Genomic DNA, 20,887 nt, shown 5'->3' on the forward strand with positions numbered 1-20,887 from the left:
AAATCTTATAAGGCACAGCTTTCTTAGTGTTTCAGGACTAGTCCAGGCTATCCAGGGCACTTTAGAAGACAATGCCCAAACTGCTGAAGACAAGAATTAAAGGAATCAGCTTATAACCCTTCTAGAGCAAGGGAGAGGTACTATGATGGATATCAGCAGCAGACAAATTGACATCTTACTTTGCATTCACATCCAAACTTGTCTCCACTTCACCAAGCTAAAAGCACAGAGCTGATCCTTTGGGACACAGAATTACAGGAGACTGAGCTTGATGGTAACCACATATCGCCTCTGTCACCTACAAAAACTGATGACCTTTAACTACTCTTTTAACTACCCTGTGTGGAATCGAGATTCAAGGGTCCTAAACCCTTATCTGCCTTTCAGAATTTGACAAGATTAATTAAAAATGGGTCTTTTTAATAATCGGAGCAATATCAATGACCGCTGAAATTAAGGTGAAAGAAGAAAACAATGTGACAGTGTGCAGTGTGTTAATAACAAAACACCTTCAAATGCTTATAGCCAAATTTAATCAAAACATGTAAGAAAATCTTACCTTTGCTGCATCGGATTCTTTAAAAATCATGTAAGGCTCAGCACATTCCCCAATATCTCCCTGCTGTAATACTTTTTCAAGCTGAGAAGGGAAAATGAACCATTATAAGGACACGTATCCAGCAAGGACTGTTAAATTAAACAAACACGAGGAAACACAAACATTCTTTCAGAAGAGTTGAAGCTTGATCTCCCTTTGTGTGTCAGGAACAACCACTGCACTCAATCTGTTAGAGCCATTAAGTTCCCAGATTTCCAGCTATAATTAAATCAGTAGAGTAAAATACAGGTTCAGAGGGAACATATACCAATTCACTTCGGTTTACTACGTTCTATGGAACCACTTTCAGCTCATTTTTAAGGTCTTACCGACAGCCTGCATTGTCATCACCATTTTCAGAAGACTGTTCTTATTTCAGGTTTCCTTATTAAGGAACTACTGCAGCATCACAAAAAGGTGACTTCCATTGTGTTAAGACACACTTCTAAATCAATGTGTATTCAAATCAAATAATGAATTATACTAGCCAAAGAGTACACATTTTCTTCTGAAGCCTCTGAATAAGTCAATGCCCACTTAGCAAGAAACCCTGCTTTTGATAGAAATACCTTCCCCAGTACAAGCATGCAGACCATTCCTTTTCAGAAGCATCCTGACCCTGCATTCCATGCTTGCTACTGTGCATGTGTGATGACTACAGCATCCTTAATCTTCTCCCACACTTAAGAAGTGCCATTTGCACTCATCAATCAGTACAAGAGGCCACACAATATAAAGAACAAGACTACTTCCCATCGCATCTTCACTCCCTAATGACTTTATGCCAGCAACAGAAGCTGTATAAAAAGAGGATTCACAGTGAATAACAAGAAGTCCCATGCAAAAATTCACCTGGTAAAGCACACCACGCATCTGTCTTCTTTATCCTTGACTTTATCCTTTTCATCATCAAATCAAAAAATCACTTAGGTAAATCACCACCAGCTCCTCCTGGATCACTGGTTTTACAAGCACTAACGTGCAGCCAAAAGCTATTTTGAATAGATCTCCATTTCAGAAACACAGGGTTATCTCATCCTCCTATCTTGTGAAAATCAGAAGACTGAATGTGTGTAAGACATGATTTTCAGAAGAAATTTAGAGACAAAAAAAAATGGAAATCAGATTATTCCCTGAAAAACTGAAAGCTTCTTTCCCCATATGGGAATTTTCTGCCACACTACAAAGCCTTAATTCATTTTCAAAAGCTTACACTTCATGTAAGATGCAGTTCAAGAAGAACTTGTACAAACTACAGTCAACAGCATCACCAAAAAACGCTGCTAGAAAGCAAAGTTCAGTTCACTGTCTGTGAACTGAAAGTATGCAACAAAATCCTCCTTAGAGTAGGATAATATTTATGCAGAGACAAATTCAAACACCTGTCTGACCTCGTAACATTTGAATGATTCATTTCTCCATCATTTTAAGAAGCCTGCATGTCACTTCACCTGAAAACCAAGGTCAGATTCCAGATGGTTGCAGTGTGTCAAACAAAGCTATACACTTTTTGCACTTTTTCAATAAAAATAATAATAATAATAATGTATACCTCCACTGAACTGCTACTCTCATAAAGAAACTCAATGTACCAAGTGAGAGGATTTGAAAGAAAACAAAAATTTCTGGTTTCAATGTTTTTGCTTCTGACAATAAAACATTGTTCTGCAAGTGTAAGTAACAAGCAGGGGAGTCATCCACACTTGGCTTTACTTTAATATAAATACACGTGACTATAGTAATTTAAATTTCTCCAGCATTTCTTACCTTTATTACCAGAAACACATCTTGAGAGGGGTAGGTGATTGAAAAGATGGCAGACCTGGCCAGTGTGGAGATAGCAGCAGGGGGGACGTGTGGACGGAGCATTCCCTTCATTTGTTCGGAGTTTAAATCAAAGTAGAAATTTTCTGAAATCTGAGGAAGAAGTTGGGTAGAGTCAGCATCGGTTCTTTCTGTGTTCTGTGCAATCCTCACCAACATCACGGGTCATTTCAAGATATGAGGGGGGAAAAAAACCACTAACAGCACCTCGTTTCTAATCCATGCATAAAAAGAAAAGTATAACATAAGAGCAGGATGGTAGGAAAAGCAAAAAGAAGAGGAGCAAATTCATACAAAGTTTTGTCTTCCTCCAGTAAGATACGCAGTTCCAACCACAGGACTGGAAAACAACTGCTATCTGAATTGAAATATCCAAATATTAAAACAGAAAGTGATCTTTTGGAGATCATCCTGGAGGAGACAGTGAGATTCTCACACTGAATCACCAAATCCTCCACAGCACCAAGGCTTCAATCAAGGCCAAAAGGAATGTGAGCTGGTTATCAACACCAGAGGTCAGTAAAGAACTGACTAAGAGAGGGGGGAAAAAAATGGAGTAATGAAATGATTGAATTGGCTTATGAAATGTGATTTAAATATTAAACAAAGTTCACATAATATTCCGCATGCTCTCATCTACACAACTTAAAACTCAATGCATTAAGTTCAACTCTCAAAGAGATAAATGTCAAAATGCATATTTTTAACATTCTTCTCTCTGCAATTGCTAATATCTTGAATTAGGAAAACTAAGAGACTCTTTAAATATTAAAGATAGAACATAAATAGGGAATAAATGAATTTTGTATTTCCTGAAGCTCAAATATTGAAGAGACCGCTGAGTTTTGTTTCAATTTTAGCACGTACAACTTTCCTGTGCATTATTAGAATGTTACTTGGCCACACAACGTGCTGAATCACAAAGAAGAGAAAAAGAAAGTCATAAAAACTTAAATAACTGAAACCTTTTATTGAGATTAAATTCACTCCAGGGAAAAGACTTTTGAAAGCCAAGATTGGAAAAAATATATATACTGATTTCAGGCACTCACATATTAGATAATATTTTTAGAAAAGTAGTTATACTTCAACTGCTTTACTGAGCAGAAGAAGATGTAAGGAAGCTCATGATGAAATGCCTTCATCGCTCTTCCAAGCACTTGTATCCCACTGTCCTCCTGAAGAGCCTGTTTTCAGAACGAAACCCCTCTATTTTATAACACAAATCTGTAATGCCTTGACTAAAATGTTAAGTAATAAAAAAAAACCTACCTTTTTCTTCTCTTTAACATCATACAAAGCCAAACTTGCAAAAATGGGCTCAATTTCTATCTCAAATCTTGAAAGAAAGAAACACATAGAATCAAATGACTTGCATTTTGTAACAATCATCTACACGCTTCCCATATCCTGCCTGGGTAAAGCAACCACCAAGCACAGTCAGTTAAGATATCAGGAGCAGCACAGCCAAACTTCCACAGGGCTCCTGTGTTGAAAAGGGAGGTCTCACTCCCCTTTTCCCTCCCACCCCTCACCTGTCCTCATTCCTATATAAAACTGAGTACGGAACTGAAATGCAGTTCTGCCTGCACAGTCTACCCATGCAACTAATGCTGAATCCACAGCAGCATCCCCCAGCACCTTGTGTTCATTTTAGGCTGCAACTCTTTCTGACATCAGGCAGAACAATATACAGGTCTACATCATCAAACAGGTATTTTCTCTAGTTCTACAACAAAAGGGAGATTAGCTTGAAAAGGAGCCTGCTTAGGTAATCTTACATTGAAAAGCAATCTTTTTCTTTAACCCATATTTCTCGTTAGACTGAAAAATTCCCTGCGGAAGAGGCCACACACTTCTTGTGTCATTAAGGCAGCACAACCTTGGATGCTCACCATTAAAATGATAAATAAAGCTTCAGAGATTACTGTGGTACATGAACAAGCATGTATTTTGGCAGATTAGATATAAATTTAAGAGTCAGCTCAAACAGCAGAAATCACAGATTTTCAGAATTTAACTTATTTGTGCTACAGACTCCATTCTTTAGAGAGGAAACTCCACTGCTACTGCATATTATGTTGTTCCAGTTCATAAAAGGCTGCAAAATCAGTTCATCTCTATGGCTATATTAGGTCCTGGATTACTCTACAAGCAGGAGATATGTCCCACACATATATCTCAGTTATGAGCTGCAATGTAGTCTAACTGGAGCTCTCTAATAAGAAGGGTTGACCTAACTGAGGACACAGAAGATGAATACAGCAGTGTGGAAAATCAGTTTTGTACTTTATTTCTCCAAGGGAATAACAGTAAAATTTTACCTTGTGTTATTAGAGAAGAGTTATAGGCAATGAACCAGCTGCAGGTAACCCTACATTCAGGAGCTCCACTTCATTAAACTTGTTTAACAGGTTTCTATTCCTTCAGTTAATGCTTGCTAAGTATATAAAGTCTTCGCTCTTAAAGGGACACAGTCAAGGTTGTTGAGCCTAAACTTTGACAAATCTTTGGTTTTCTAACACTGCAAAGTGTTAATCTTATGTTTTAACGCTCAAGCACTTTTAATTTATTTTTCTTGCCCCACTTACATATCCTTGTTACAGAGCTGAATACCAATGGCTGGCCAATTGCTGAGCCCTACAAGAGCACAGCCAAGATGTGTGTTAGTGATATGGGACAGGTGTAGCTACAGATTGGCTGAAAAAGAATGCAAAAAAAAGGTCAAGTAGAGTGAAAACCTTCTATGTCAGACCAATATAAAGGAAACCTCAAAGATAAAATCACCTGATGCACATTACTGTGTATGTTACACTTTACAGAATTAACCTTTAAGCCTATGACCAAATCAAAGTTACAATGCTTTAAGGATATTAAACAAGATGGCAGAATTATCCCAGAAGCAAGTGGATGTGACAGACTTAAATTCTCAATTCCTATAATGTAGCTGTTTGTTGGAGTGATACTTACTTAAGAGACAAACACTTCACCAGCAGTCTTTGGCCAAAGTGCTCTTTGGGTACTTCAGGAATGCTAAGTCGTTCTATAGGCTCCTCCTGAAATGTGTCACAGGAACAGCAGTTTAGAGACAACACTTGTACAAAGCACTAATACCATTATGATGCAAGTACACATGGCGCTTTTTCCTTCTAAGACATTACATCAATCTAATCTAAGGTTTATTATTGTGCTGTATTCAGCAGCAGCCACTAATACACTAAATTAAATCCCTCTAATGTTTCTACATTATGGGATCAGATATCCATAAAGGAAAATAAACCTTCAGAAAGCAGCATGTATGGTAACATACTGAAAAACTCTCAACTCCTGCAGAACAGCTGAGGTTCTCATGGAAACTTAACAGATGATCTTGACTTCTTTGAATCATTGGTGGACTGACAGATTTCACATTCACTATATCCTCCACTTTTTTAAATCTCACCTACATACATATAAAAATACCTCATCCGGTGCCGGGTGTAGTGCAAAAAGCTCCTTATGCCTATTGGACTTTCTCTGATCTTCATTGTGGTGGTCAATCTCTTCATTCGGGGTTCGGTCCAGTAGGTTTGGGAGAAGGGCATCTGGAAGGGAGTTCTTCAGATCAAAAATACTGCAAGCCCAGCTGCCCCGGGGAGTATCGTCAATCGACATTGAGCGCCGTTTAAGGTCATCCTGAGATTCAACAAATTAAAAGCAACTTACAATGGCAAAGGGACTGCATGTTTAAAATGCAACTATAAATCAGGTATAAATTTTAGGTAGCAGGGTTTGAAAGGTACGTTACTTGTTCATCGTGGTAACTGTTGCCATCTGGAGCTTCATCAGACTCAAAGACCTGTTTGGGGAGCCCCTTTTGCCTCTCCTTCTGTTTGTCTAAAGTGTTGGGATTAAATCCAGTCCCCAGTTTGTGATACCTGAAAACAAAGCATTTCAAACACATTTTTAGCATTATTTTAGATCCCAAACCCACAAGCAGAGTTACAGAACAAACCCAGTATTAGCAGTGTGGGTCATCTCAAAGCATGAATTGCTCTCTGCAAACAGTGTTCCCAGTCACTCTCCACTGTAGCTGTGCAATAATCCAACAACCAGTATTCTTGTACTACAGTGTGACTTTGTTCAACTCTAAAGCAATGCTGGATGATGTCCAAGGAATTATTATCAATGCCCAATTAAGGGCATCATAAAATGAGCAACTGTGGTGACAAGCTCAAGACAGGACAATAACGAGGAGACGTGAGGCCAGTGGTTCTGCAGGAGCAGGAATTGGCTGGGAGCAGACAATATTAACACCATGCAGACCAAAGCACCAGCTTCATAAAGCACCGCGATTCTGAGTACGTTGGAAAACACTTGAGTTTCTGACTCCAACTAAAATGAGCATCTTCCCAGAGCATCCTTATAAACAGAACTGGGTCCTCCAGAGCATTCCAGAGCTCAAAAGCACTTTCTAGTAAACAATCTGTGTGCTGTTGCTCACAAGATCACATCACTTTGACTAACGAATTTTAGGATACCAAATGGCACTGTGTCTGTATTCACACACACATATGGCCAGAGCCACAGCTTCCTTACAACACAAATTCAGTCGGTTTGACTTAAGTCAACCTAAGTCAGTTTTCCAAAGTAATGCTGGGGTTGCACCTACAATCTGTTGTTCATATCCTGTCCTGTTTCTACAATTACCACAGAGTGATAAACAGACACGGCAGGCACAGAGATGTGCTAGCAGAGCATAATATGAATGGAAGGTGAAAGAAGAGGAAAACAAAGGAATATACTCCTTTTAAGTACCATTAAAATATTCACTTAATGGAAAGATTTCACTGTCCCCAAATATATTTTGGTTATGAAGAACCATAGAGAAAGATTGAAATAAAAACTATTTAATTTGGAGTGGAGGAGAAAGAAGAATAGCACAGCAGAAGTCATGCTCTTCTGAAGCTCAATGATCAGGATGTCGTGCCCCCAAATCTGGCCAAGAACTTGTAACCATCCAGTAAGAAAGACCAAGAGAAACCAGCTACCATCATCAAGTAACAGACTCCTGATCTGGTGGACAAGAAGACTTTATGTGAAAAACCATTCATTTATTTTCAGTTGAGCTTTTGGGCTTCTGCTCTGCAACAACAGCAACCTTCTCATTGCAATGCAGTGCACTGCTATGATTTTATCGCAGCAAAAACTGCTGGGGATGCTTATGGAACTGCCTCTTCTCTTCCAAAGGAGCAAGGCTTGGGCTGCAGCTCAGCAATCACTCTGCACACCCTCATCCCACTCAGGAAGTTCTAATGCCTTTAGCTGCATGCCTTCCTTGGCACTGACCACATCTGCACAGGACAGAAAGCTTTACTGTTTCCAACTAAAGCAGTGTAGGAAATGCAGCCAGGTGTTAGAGATTGCACTAAAAGTCACTCAGAAGCTGCAAGGTGTGCTTGCTGAGTGGGTCACGCTGCCCAAGCCCATTGTGCAGTCCTGGCTCTGCCCACAATGGCTGGCAGTTAATAAAACATCCTCTCTCAAGTGTCTTTTTTTTTTTGCTATGAGGTTACAAACCACATTTTTATTAGGTCATCTCAGCTCTGCAAAGCAGATCTCCAGCATCCTCTGGAGCGGTGCTCTGGACAACATTAAACCAGTGAATTGTAGCAACTGCCACAAGGGCAGAGCTGTAGTTGTAGTCAAGTCATTTTTAGGTGGTGCACATCACATGGATCACTTACTCCTCGACAATAGCTTTTGAAGTCATCAGACCTTCAATCATCTGAGAGCGTATGTTCAAAGTAAAGCTGCTCAGAAACTTTCCAGCTAATCTGTATGAATTAGTGCATATTCTCTAAACAGTTAGCTCATTAGGTACAGACTGTGACAGTTTATACGCTGACAGGCGCTTGTTTAAACTGTGCTCTTCCCCAAAGTCTCTTTGTGAACCAATGAATGCCGCAGCATGCTGCACCTTAAGGTGCTTGTCTCTATACATGTAAACCTTACATCTTTACAGAACAACTGCAACTTTCAGGACGGACCAAAAACCTATGAAAAAAAGCAAATGCTGACAGTAAGTTTAATTCCCTGAAGTAATTTTACATTCCCTGCTTTCTCAATATTTCAAAGGAGCTGCAGTTGGTGCAAATGGCCTAGATTTTCCAAAATGCCCCAAGGGGTTTTGATGTCTATGAGATCTGATTTTCAAAACAAAAAGCATCATTTCAGCTAAACACAAAGCAGCAGTTCAGCTCAGCGAGGCAACTAAAAGCCAAGGCACATGAAAGCGGTAGCCAGGAAAACCACCTTTGAGTTTCCTCGTACCAGCCAGTCGTCCTGAAATAAAACTGCAATATGAAATCAAGCTGACAAATGTCACGGGGAACTCACTTTCTGTTCACAATTGCCCAGTCTTCCGTGTAACTTCTCACACAGTCCCTCACGTGAGGGTCCATCTCACTGTTAAAAGAACAAAGAACAACATCTTTAAAGTGATTGACATGACAGTGGTTTTTTGTACACACGACATGAATTCCAAGCTTCATCCTTGCAGATATTCAAATGCAGAACAACTGATTCCCTTGGGCAAGGTGCTCCCCTGTCTCCCCCTACCTCTCTTCAGGAACAGCTGACACAAGCGTTCGACATTCTCGGGGGGTGTACACAACCTCGATGTCATCGGGAGGAAACTCCAGCAAGTCCCTCAAGGGGCCAGACTCGACTGTAATGGGGTGTGTGTTAAGGTAGTCCTCCAAATCAATGGGGTCCACTGCTTCTGTGAGTGGCACCTGTGGAAAGGCAAGTAATGGAAGGGTCTTAAAACAAGGACGAAGAAAACCATGCGTGTACTGCTTTGTTTTCTATACCAGCTCTTCTGCCTTGTTGTGGATATTTGATCTGAAGTCAGCCTACAATTAACCCTAGTGGTATTAGCCCATGCAAACAGATATCATAAGGCTATATTTTATGTCATATCTTTTATCTAATAGTTCTTCAGATATTTCTATTGTGCCTAACATCATCATCACAAAAATACAAACAGAAACCCTGATGGATTTCCCCGTTTTCAAGAAATTGATCAGTTTGCCTCTAAATCATTTTACACTTTACTTGCTACATACGTGATTTTATTTAGATTTACTTTTTTTTCAGCTGCTGGTCTGACCACAAAAGGGACCTTCATCCTGATTCAAGATGCAAAAAAACCAAACCCCTCTCATGCTTCAGCACAGCCTGAGGACAGGAATTTAAAGCAAGGCCCGACTTCCCAGCAGCTCATGAAGTCACAGAGCCCTGAAGACTAAAGCTATTTCACATTAAGTGACTTTTCCAGGGAACACAAAACACAACGTTTCTCTGCACATTGAACCATCTCTTCTCCTGACACTGGGGACCTTTGGGGCCTACATTAAATAGCCCACACCCAAAGCGACTCTGCTCCAAGCAATACGGATCCTTAAAAAGCATCTTCTGAGTGCACAAAACTTTCCATAAAGCACAAGGAACAAGTGAACAGCCACCCCTGCAGAGGAGCAGTAGGTTTCACTGGAAGCACTGCTCTCACCATAACGCAAAGAAGCGAGCTAAAAAGGCCCTCCCTTTTACAGGTATAAGCTAGACACTGCATAACCGTATATTTTAACATATGCATATTACATAAGTACCTATATATTCTGCTATGAGATCACCATATTATGAGGCTGCACATAAACAGGCATTAAGAAAATGAAACACCAAAAACACAATTTGAGGAACCCAATGCTGCAGCATCTGACACGTTTCCTAGAGCTCCCCAGCACATCCCAGTGAGGCTTCACATGAGTCACAAAAGAACATTAAAATTCAGCAGTTTTTCTCCTGCTGCTCTTTCCAGTCACCCAGATGACTTCTGTGGGACCAGGAAGTTATCTTTTATCGGAACACTCAGTACTCAAATGTTAAGCATGTTTCTCTAACGCCCTGTTATCCCAACCCAAAAGGTCTGCTTTTTAAACTTAGGCTGTCAAAAAGTTCTGAAATGAACAGACTTTTTATTCAAGGCAAAACTTGGCTGGCACAGCAGTACCAAAAGAATCGCTCTTGCCACAGCCAACCTCAATGAATACTGCAGTTTTCTTCAAAAGCAGGAGGCCAAACCTTCAGCAGGAAGACGGCACAGAGCCAGTAAAGCCAGGTGAGTTAGCCCAGGTGACTTCATGCCAGCCGAGAAGCTGACCCACACAAAGAAATAGAACAACACATGTCCAGAAACTCAGTATTAAGCTCTGCAACTTATATAAAATGCACAGATTAATTTCATGTATTTAACTCCAACATTTTTATGGATTCCCCATCCCTGCAGGCATTCAAGGCCAGGCTGGACGTGGCTCTGGGCAGCCTGGGCTGCTGGTTGGTGACCCTGCATATAGCACAGGGTTGAAAGGACGCGACCATTGCATGATGAAGCATGATGAAGTGTTTGATAAAAGAAAATCCGGGCAGCCAACACACCCTAGGACAGCAGAGCAGTGGGGCTGTGCAGCCCAGGCCCCATCAGGGCACCTCCAAGCCCTTTGCACACCTCAGCATTTGGCCCAAGGTTAAACCTTCCCAATTTTCCACTTTGTCTCTTCGGGTAACTACCGTACCATGAAGATGTAAACAAACATAAAAGTCAAACCTAGAAGCCTGTATTAGACTCGCCATCTGTGCAGCCAGAAATACTGTCTAGCACCTGAGTAAACAGGCCAAACATAAATTCATGGCTATGAAGAGGAACTACTTCGCATCAGACTATTGGCAGCTAAAAGGCAAGCACATTATTTTAAGCCTTAGATATTTGTGGGAGCAGAAGTGATGAAAGAGGAGGAAACAGGGACAAAGAGGTGCACCAAAAGGCAAGTGAACCCAAATGGCATCGCAGCCTTTGAGCTGAGCCACCTCTCTCCTCCAGTTTCACACTCCTGCATCCCTTTGGAGCCCCAGATGAGACCAAGAACAAAACCAGCACACAACGGGCTACTTTTGGATCTGCAGCCTGGCCAAAGCCTCAGCCACCTGAAGGCTAAACAACTCCATCAGATCCAGCATGCACTGAAGGAACTGAATAGGTTCAGATGAAGAGCAGGTTATCCAATCTTACCACCCTGGCCTTGTCACTGACAGAGGAGCAGAACCTGTTTTATCCCATCCCCAGCCCCTGCCTCTACACAGCATCCAGAACAACAACAAGCAGCCAACTGTCACAGCCTATGAGGACTGTGGTACTTCTTAGTTCATAGGACTTTGGTCCTTAACCTCGTGCATCATCCTGACTCACAGCTGATCTCCAACAACAGCACATCCCACCGTCAGCTGCACGTGGGGAGGTTGAGAAATCTCTGCTGCAGAACATGGGGAACATCTGAAGAGTTGTAACGCTGTCCTCTTCCACAGCACTGTGTGCTGACGGGGCAGAGAGAGCAGCATCCTGCTAGAGGCACACAGCCTTCCCACTGCTGCCAGGAAATGCCTTTTCCACTCATGCTGGCAGCTTCCTCCACCACTATGGAGGTTGTTTTTTTATCTTTGGGCCTCCAGTTGCATGGGGACAATCTCAGTCAAGTATCTGCAAATATGCAGTCCGCCTACCAACCCACTAATGAAACCCAGGAGGGGAACACTCAAATTCTGCCCTTAAGGAATTGCTGATGATGTATCTTCACAGTCGGTAGTAAGGCCCTCCAGAAAGTGAAGGTGTGCAGAGGCTCTGACCATCTCCCCAGTTCAGACCAGGGGATGGTTTAAACCAGCAGTGAATGCACAAGAAGGAAAGCCCACTCTCAGCATCGTGATTACGGCTCTTAGAGAAAACATCCGTCGATTTTGTACAACCTGTAATTGAAGATCAATTTTTGGATGGTCTTTCAGGTTAATTTCTCACCACAGTTTCTGCTCTGTCTTGATCCTAGGGACAGACACTGCCTCCTCACTAAGCAAGGGCTCTTCAGCTTAACCAAGATGCCATCCTCATTGATTTGGCTTATACAAATCTGTTTTAGCACTTGTATTCCATAGGTGCATCTGTGCTGCTGCAGTTACGGCTCTCAGACGCTGCATTACAAAACCCCATTTCACAGGTTTATAACTCTCCTGAAGCAGGGACAGTCAAGCTTTCTTCTTTAAGGCTGTGTTATTCTTCACTGTTATATCCTCTTAAAAGCCTGAAAATAAAATTTCGTTTCTTATCGACTTTGTCCTTTTCTAGACAGTAAACACAGTATTTTGCTGTAGTTTTAGTGCACCACTAGCCAAAACGTCTCTCCCTCCCATTTATTCCCTTTTTTGAGCACCTGTATCATCATCATCAGTTACAGAAGAAGCATCTGCACAAATCTGGGCATGAACCTCAGCTAAAGGACAAGGAACAGCCTCGTGGATACAGCACAGACTCTCACTTACTTCAGCCAAGCAGCTCACCCATGAGCTACAGGGGCAAAGGGCTGATGCAGGAGGAATGCTGCACACAGGGCACCACGCTGCAACGCCCACAGTCTGTTCTATCCCATCAGGGAAGCAAAACTAGAAAGCAAAGGGCAGAGACGCACTGTGGTGTTGGCTTTGTACAACCAGCAGGGATGGGATCAGCAGCAGCTGCTGCTTATGGAGGGAGCAGAGCAATCAGAAATGTGCAGGACAGGGCAATTCTATGGACAGCGGGGATGCCTCACTACCACAGCCATGAACAGGAAGCAGGGATGCTCTCCGTAGATCCACTTTTCCGTCAGGCTTAAGAATTGACCAAAGAGGGATTTAATTAGGATACAATTTCATTACCCATCATTACGCGCCCTTGTCTGAACAACCTCCTGCTCCAGTTTGCTTCCTTAATGAAGTGATTCATTAATCTAAACTAGCATCTAAAATATAAAGGTCTGTTGTTCTGGGCAGCGTACAGAAGCCCAAGAAGGGATCACAGCAGCAAAGAGGGCAGGAAAAGGGACAACGATTATCTCCATCTCACAGACACCAGCTTTAAACACAGAGAACACCCAGTGTACGTCACTGCTGCATGCCCTGACATCCACAGGTATTCCCACTTTTGCCTGAGGGGCTTTAATCTACCCTGTCCCTTCACAAGCAGCTGTACAGAGGCGATATTTCTAGATCTATCTGGACGTCTTTTGCCTAACTCACATACAGGACAGAGCACCACAAGTAATCTGGAGGGACACGTGCCCTTAGCAACACAGATCCAAGCTAGGATTCTGCAGGCTTCCTGCTAGCATACGCCAGCACAGCCATGAAAATCACCATTTCCTTCTCATTTCCTCCCCCTTCCCCTCTCAAGATGCCGATTCCCATGAGGGATCACAACAGCTTTTTAAATGTTTATGCTCTCTAAAATGAGATGCTTAATTCCCAAAGGCAGAGACTCGCTCTTTGCGTTGGTTGTTGAGGATCACAGAACAACTCTGGGCCTTGTGAAAATCATAGTGACAAAGACCACAGGGTTGTGTCTGCTGTGTGGGAGTAAACCTCCCTATGCAGCCACCATAGGGACCTTGAAAAAATTAACCTTGCCGAGCTCCTCATCAGCAGGATTAGGGAGGATCCTGATTGTTATTGTTAATTGGCAGCAAGTCGCTTACTCAAAATCAAGGTGGTATTTCTCGCCAATTTTGAAAGTAGGACAAAGTTCCATCTTAACTTCAATACGCCCTTAAATATTAAACAGCTCCTAATGTGCTAAAACTGTAACAGATTGTGCTAAAGCTTCACATTCTAAATTAATACCAACTTCCCACCCACTGCCTCCCTGGGCTACATCTTGGAAGGACAGAAGAAACAGATTAGCATTTCAAAGCTGAGCCCCAGCCTTCTCTCAGCTATCGCTGGGTCTGCAGGGCACCCTGACACGTCCCTCCAGGCAACAGGAAGGCAGATGGTTTGTCCTCATGGCAGATACCCTCATAGGGATGGATTGCAGAGAGCTGCAGGAGTCAGCACATCTGGTGGGCCACAGAAAGGACTCGGCATTCAGCTGTTTTATTTCACCTTAGTGCCCACTCCAAAAACAGGCATCACAGGATCCAAATTCTAAGGCTGACATAACCTAAGAAGCTGTCATTGCATTTCAAGATCCATAAACACGTACAGCACATAGCACCCATTCACAAAGCCATGAGAGATTTTGTGTTCAAACAGTACTAGGTTATTTGCTGTTATAACTGGCTGTTAACGCAAGGAGCCACTTGGGTATGGAATTATTAATCAGAAACTAATTTGTTATCTGAGAATATTAAAGCGATTTCTTACGAGATGTAGGAAGATACAAGTTGTGCCTCCAAGGATGAGTAAGAAGAATCCTCTTTGATGACTCACAGTCACGTAATTATACCACAAGAAACTTCAAAACCAGAAAGACTTTGATATAGGAAACGCAAGTGCTGAGCTGAGAGTGATCTGAAGAGATGGAGACCCTCTGGTTAACCACACTGAAACCGAGAGTGCTGAAACCAAGACAAAGGAAACATCAAAGCTCTCCACTGATACAGAGATCAAAAAATCAGTCCAATCAGAAAAATCAAGCTTCCCCCTTTGGGCAGAAACAATACATCAGAGCAGCAGAGATGGATCCCTCCTGACCCTCGGGGTTTGCAAAGATGCTGCACAAACTGAGCTGCAGAAGCTATGAGAGTGCATGTGCTTCTGCATGGAGAGCACCTGGCTCCATCATATCTCAATTACCAGTGGGCCACTCACCCACGACATTCATTAAGTACATAACTCAGCATCGCAAAGCAGCAGCCTTCAGCCCGGTGATGCCTGCTGGGGCCCTGGCAGCTCCTGTGGGAAGGGCTCTGCAAGCAGACCAACAGGAACAGGAAAAAATTCCCTTGTCATTTGAATCAGATATTAAGAATTCTTGTGAGATGGAGGGTATTATCAGCATTCCCATGGAACATCAGTTTGCTTCTGCATTTTATTCCTGGATTTAACTGCATTTTTAGATCTATAAGCAGGCCTGTTGGGAATGCTTCTGTTAAGGAAGGGAATTTACTCAGTACAACCACGTTTTGTTAAGATCAGTTATCTCTGCCAACATATAAACTGTTTAAATTATTGCAGACAAATGAGACTTGTTGACCATTCAGTGACTCCCAGACCCACCAAGTTCACGTATAAAAAGCTTCATCTCTGCAGCAGGGCTCTACTGATTTTATAACTGGTACATAACACTCTGAGCTCACTAGAGCAAAGTCAACCATGAGCAGCCCCTGATGGGAGGAGGAGGGGAAGAGGATGTGGATGCCTCTCCCATCCTCCCCTGGCTGATGAGGACAGACCATCCAGGCAGGCAGGGCACAACCTCCAGGAAATACACATAATGGGACTCACTATTAAGCCTTAATCAGCTTTGAGAGAGCATTAAGACTTGGCTCGTTTTCCTTTTCATTTTAGTAATTTTGGTGATAAAATTACTTGGCTCCGAACACTTCAAAACGCCCTTTTCTATCCTACATTTTTATTGTCAGGTTCTCCCTTGCAGTGTTTTCCATTCATTTGCATAAATTATCTTTTCTTCTTCTTCTTTTAAGTGATGCTAAAATAAACAGTGGAAATACATAAAGGAACCTATATTCTCTTATTTAATAATTAGATCCTATCTCCGAACACAAAGAACCAAAGCGTGACATCCAATAAATCCAAGACAAAGCTTCAATTAGCCCTTATAATGCCCATAAAGCTGGTAGTGCTTTACAGATACGTAAATGTCAGCACTTTTATTTTACAGGAAGAAAATGGAGCACTGAAAGCAGATGTGGTCAGATCACATCATGTCCAAGAATCCACACTCTTTCATTTCCAAACTAATTCTCACCTCTCATAACAGAGCTCCTCCTCATAGCAGTGTTCAGCTATGGAGTATTGTCCATCAGTAGCATTGTCTGCTCTCAATAAGGCCCACAAACATGGGGAAAAAAAACAATCCGAACCTGAACTCTGGTCTTCAGAAGCCAGATGTGCATGGCTGGCTTTGCTGGCTGCCTGTTGTGCCCATCAGGCTGCAGAGAAACCTCTGAGTCACTTCAGCAGCACTAATGGCAATCCCTGTGCTGCCCAACAACCTGGCTTCGCCCAGGTACAACTACTGCAGTGCTCTGCCACACCACAGTGGTTGGCAGCAATTACAGGGTCAGCAGACAGTTAATGAGCAGCATAGCACGAGGAGATGCTCAACAGAAAAAAAACAAACTCGAATAGAAAAGAAAGTGGTTAGTCACAAGGCATTATAATGGAGTACAGTAAACAGTCCAGATCATCAAATAAGCAAAGTAAATGCCCCATGCTGCTGGGTATTCTCTGAAAGGAAGTGAGAGCTCTCTGTTTTCATAGGATCACAGGATGGCCTGGGTTGAAAAGGACCGCAATGATCAGGTCCTTTCAACCCCCTGCTGTGTGCAGGGTCACCAACCAGCAGCCCAGGCTGCCCAGAGCTACATCCAGCCTGGCCTTGAATCCTGCAGGGATGGGGCATCCACAGCCTCCATGGGCAACCTGTTCCAGTGCGTCACCACCCCCTGCATGAACTCAACCACACTGGTCGCTCTGAAGCAGCTGTTCAGGGGGAGCAGAAGTGCAGGTTCCCACCAGGGAGCACCAAACCTCTTGATCCACAAAGATGAGGGCACAGCCCGTGGTGTCCAGTCCCAAACACAATGGCAAGGTGTAAACATACACTCTATTTACCATTGGATTTAGAGAGACTTGCAAATGTAGCTCCTTCATCTCATGAAGACCTTACAGGCCCCTTTTTCTCGGCAACAAACCATCAGTGCCTTCTGTTCTGGATTTCATAAATAAAAGCTCTGTGTTGCAAAGGCCACACCGTGTGAGGAGAGCCATCCGGCACAACAGGGTACACAGGAAAGGCCTCTGATGGCTTTGGGCCTGCATTTGTGGTTTGAGGAACACAGCATTAAAATCAGCTGCTCCTGAAGTGGCAGGAGGGCGGAAGTTGACAATAATAAACCACAAACACTCGTACAGCCAGTTGAAAGCAGCGCCTTCTCCCTCCCCAGCACCACCAGATACAAAATTAGAAGCAGCTCTGGCAGCATTTTGGCTGTTGTTCATGAAGCAGAAGGGAAGAGACTTGCTAAACTTCAGCTGACAGCTTTTGCACTTCTCTTGGGTTCAACCACATGCAAATGTGTCAAGTGCAAGAAGTTCCTGCCCCAGCTTCAGCCACTGGGAAGCAAAGGCTCAGCACTGAGGCTGCTGTTTCACCAAAGCACACATTTCTGCTAAAAGATGCTTACATCAGAGCAGATATCATGAGATTCATAGAGTTAGAATAGAGAGTAGATCAGTGCTGTGACTTCTTCTGGATCCCAACTAGCTGTGTAAACACACAGTGTGAGGAGCACTGCATAGGAGAGTGCTTTATCAGAAGTCCTGCAGGTCCATGCTGCACTCCCAGCAGTACAACTTGCTGCTGTTGTGGAGAGATGAAACTTAATCATAAAATTAGGAAAATATGTAAACTCCCACCAGGAACCCACACCAGGCCTTCACACCAGCACAGCTACACTGCACTGCCAGGCAGAGTCAGGGCCTTCTATTTCTGCACCATAATCTTATTATGACAGGTAAACTTTTGAACTTCCCCACAGCAAACAGCTACTCCAACCGAAAGAAGTCGTGTTTCCCCTCTGTTACCAAACAGAACAGACAGGAACAGCAGATTCTGAGGGATGCTTAAGGGAGAAAAACTAACCCAAAATTCCTTACATGCAAACCTCTGCCATATGATGCAGCCTCAGGACAGACTCATGACTTGCCTAAACACACAGACTATCTCCTATAAAACATCCCTCCACGTTAATCACTCCTCAAGCATCTCTGCTCAGCACAGAATTGAGGATGACAAACTAGCAGCTAATCACATCAAGCATCACACAATGCCTTTGGATGGGAAAGGCTCAGAGCTCGCTTCCAGTTAGCATGACCTTATCCAGGACTTTAGAGATGCTCACAGAGATCTACAAAAGAAAACCTATAGAAGCAACAAGATAATGAGAGACACAGGAAGTAAAGACAGAGCTGACAATACTGTGCCCAACAAATCTGAGCCTGCAGTACTAATTGCACGTGCAGATTGACAGGACTGAAGCTTTGAGAATGTACACTTCGTATCATAGAATCCTTAGAGCTGGAAGAGACCTCCGAAAGTCACCTAGTCCAACTGCCCTGCAATGCACAGGGTCGGCACAGGTAGGTCAGGCTGCCCAGGACCTGATCCAGCCTCACCATGAAAGTCTCCAGAGGAAGGGCATCCACGACACCGTTGGGCAGCCTGTTGCAGTGCCTCACTACCATCACTGCAGAAGACTTTTTCCTTATTCCTAACCTAAATCCATTCTCTTCAAGCTCTTACTTTGTGAAAGCAATGGGGAATACAATGGCAGTGCACCCAACTTGTTCCTCAAGTGAGACAAGCGAGGCACAGAAAGCTGAGGGATGGACATTCAATGAGTCCTTCAAAAGCAGACATCAACCCTCAGCTATCCATTGCTGCAGGGAAGTGGGGGCATGACCCTAAGTGCTCCATCCAGTTTGTGCCACTGATAACAGAGGTGCCTCCCCTCTACCTAACTACTGGTGATGCTAAAGATGGTGCAGAACCGCCACATCCAGGTTCTGCATTATCATCCCACACCTCTACAGAGATTGCTACAATAAGGCACCATCCCTGGAGACGCTGTTCTCACAACCCCTCCCTCCTTTGTGCTCACTCAGCAGTAAGGCCATGCACACAGCTGACCAAACCAGCCTTCTGCTCTCCCAGTTCTTACATAGCTGATGTACAGGGAGACAACACAAATGCCTGCTCCCAGCAATTCTAGCACAGCCATATCTCCTTAAAGATGAACTTTCAACCTAAGGCTAATCACTCTTTTAAGCCAGGGGTCAACATAGTCTTCAAGATCCCATCTGAGATGGAACCAGCCCTAAGGATGCATCTGTGCTCGGCATAACAAGGCTCTATGTCACATGCAGTGTGATAAAGAAGCGTATGTACCAATGAAACCACATAGGATGCCACTGCAAAACAAGAGGAGGATTCCTGAAAACTCAGAATGTGTGTACAGATTATTGAATCTAGGGCATATTTCCAGCACTGCCAGAACTAATCTGACCCTATTTGAAGAAAGCAAGATTCTACTGTATTCCTTTTCTAAGTTGATGGCTGCAAAAGAAACCGCTACAACCCGGAGCAATAACTCAGATCTAAGGAACCCTTCCCAAACACAGCTCCAGTCTGCTGGACTCACAGAATTTATACTACCAGGCTGAATTACATTTGAAGGTTACTGAGAGTCCGTGCAAGAAAGTCTGATTTCAGAGAGGGTGTTCCTGAAAATCTGGCCTACATTTCAACCGCTCTTAGAAGTGGACCGTAAACACATAAATGAATACACATTCCTGAGGGATAATTATATTCAAACTTTCACTGTAATACTTAACACACATCTGAAGACCAGATGAGCTTTGTGACTGTGGTTCTACTCCTTAGAATGTCAAAGAAGACAGAAATACTGTACCTAGAGAACAGGAGCATGCAAAGAGCTCTCTGCAGAGAGACCAAGACATGCATGTGGAATTCAATGCCCCATCCAGCCTGCTCTGAGATGAAGCAAATAAGAGCTGGTCAAGAAGCTGTGTCCCACAAAGCTTCTGCAGGAACACAACCTCCCAGCCACCAACTGATGTGCAGGACAGACACCTCCAAAATCAGCACTTTTAGCACAGAATTATTTCCCTCAGTGTGATGTCAACAACGTGTCGGTACTGCAGAATCACACAGTACCTCAAGTTCAAAGGACCCATAACAACCAATACAGAAGTCTGACACTTAAGTGAACAAGCACCGCAATTTCTTCCCAAACAACGGTCAGAATAACCACGCACACCTCCTTCCCTCTTCCACGTTCCAAGCTCTACTTACAGTTGTGTGATGAGAGACGCTGCCTCCGATATTGAGGTTTTTGAGAAGCTGGGGAGACCCTCCATACTGCCCTGAGATCTGCTTCCTGACTTCAGCCGCCACGGTTCTGAAATAAGACACGGAAAACGTTATTTCTGCAAAAGAATTACAGTGAAGACAACAAATCACATGTGCTACACTCACATGTGCTATACTCAATGTGCTACAGAAGAAATAAATCTCAAAATGGAATCCAAATGAAAAAAAAATAAACCATTTGGAGCGGAGCCATCAAAGCTCTTGAAAATTAAAAGGACAAATAAAAACCTGCCCCTCTAACAGCTACCTTATATTCACCACGTCACCTGGGATCCTTAGACAAACCTTCCAGTTAATTGCAGCTCACGGCCTCATGAAGCCTCATGATCTCTGTGTTTAAAGTGCATCTTTCCCAGTCGCTTCCCTTCTGACCTCCTTCCCTGGTTTAACCATTGTTGTGTGCGTGTGGTTTACACAGAAAGAAA

At 43.1% G+C, this 20,887-nt stretch overlaps 1 protein-coding gene across 17 annotated transcripts in view; it reads right to left on the bottom strand.

Annotated features, from left to right (window-relative positions):
• The window catches only part of DOCK7 (dedicator of cytokinesis 7), an 81,582-nt gene that overhangs the window by 55,754 nt on the left and 4,941 nt on the right, over positions 1-20,887 (bottom strand). For all 17 annotated transcript variants that reach the window (XR_001556999.2, XM_032446310.1, XM_015870682.2 and 14 more), the window contains exons 2-10: positions 20,385-20,490; positions 9,023-9,198; positions 8,801-8,869; positions 6,210-6,339; positions 5,885-6,097; positions 5,393-5,478; positions 3,695-3,761; positions 2,366-2,515; positions 560-640 (exon numbers count right to left, since the gene is read on the bottom strand). Coding sequence is in view for 16 of the 17 variants with exons in the window: in XM_032446310.1 (XP_032302201.1) it covers positions 560-640; positions 2,366-2,515; positions 3,695-3,761; positions 5,393-5,478; positions 5,885-6,097; positions 6,210-6,339; positions 8,801-8,869; positions 9,023-9,198; positions 20,385-20,490 (1,078 nt within the window). In the remaining variant the exon portion in view is untranslated. The remainder of the gene's footprint in view (positions 1-559; positions 641-2,365; positions 2,516-3,694; positions 3,762-5,392; positions 5,479-5,884; positions 6,098-6,209; positions 6,340-8,800; positions 8,870-9,022; positions 9,199-20,384; positions 20,491-20,887) is intronic.

This window comes from Coturnix japonica, chromosome 8 (assembly GCF_001577835.2).
Source record: "Coturnix japonica isolate 7356 chromosome 8, Coturnix japonica 2.1, whole genome shotgun sequence".
In the NCBI taxonomy this organism is placed as follows: Eukaryota; Metazoa; Chordata; class Aves; order Galliformes; family Phasianidae; genus Coturnix; species Coturnix japonica.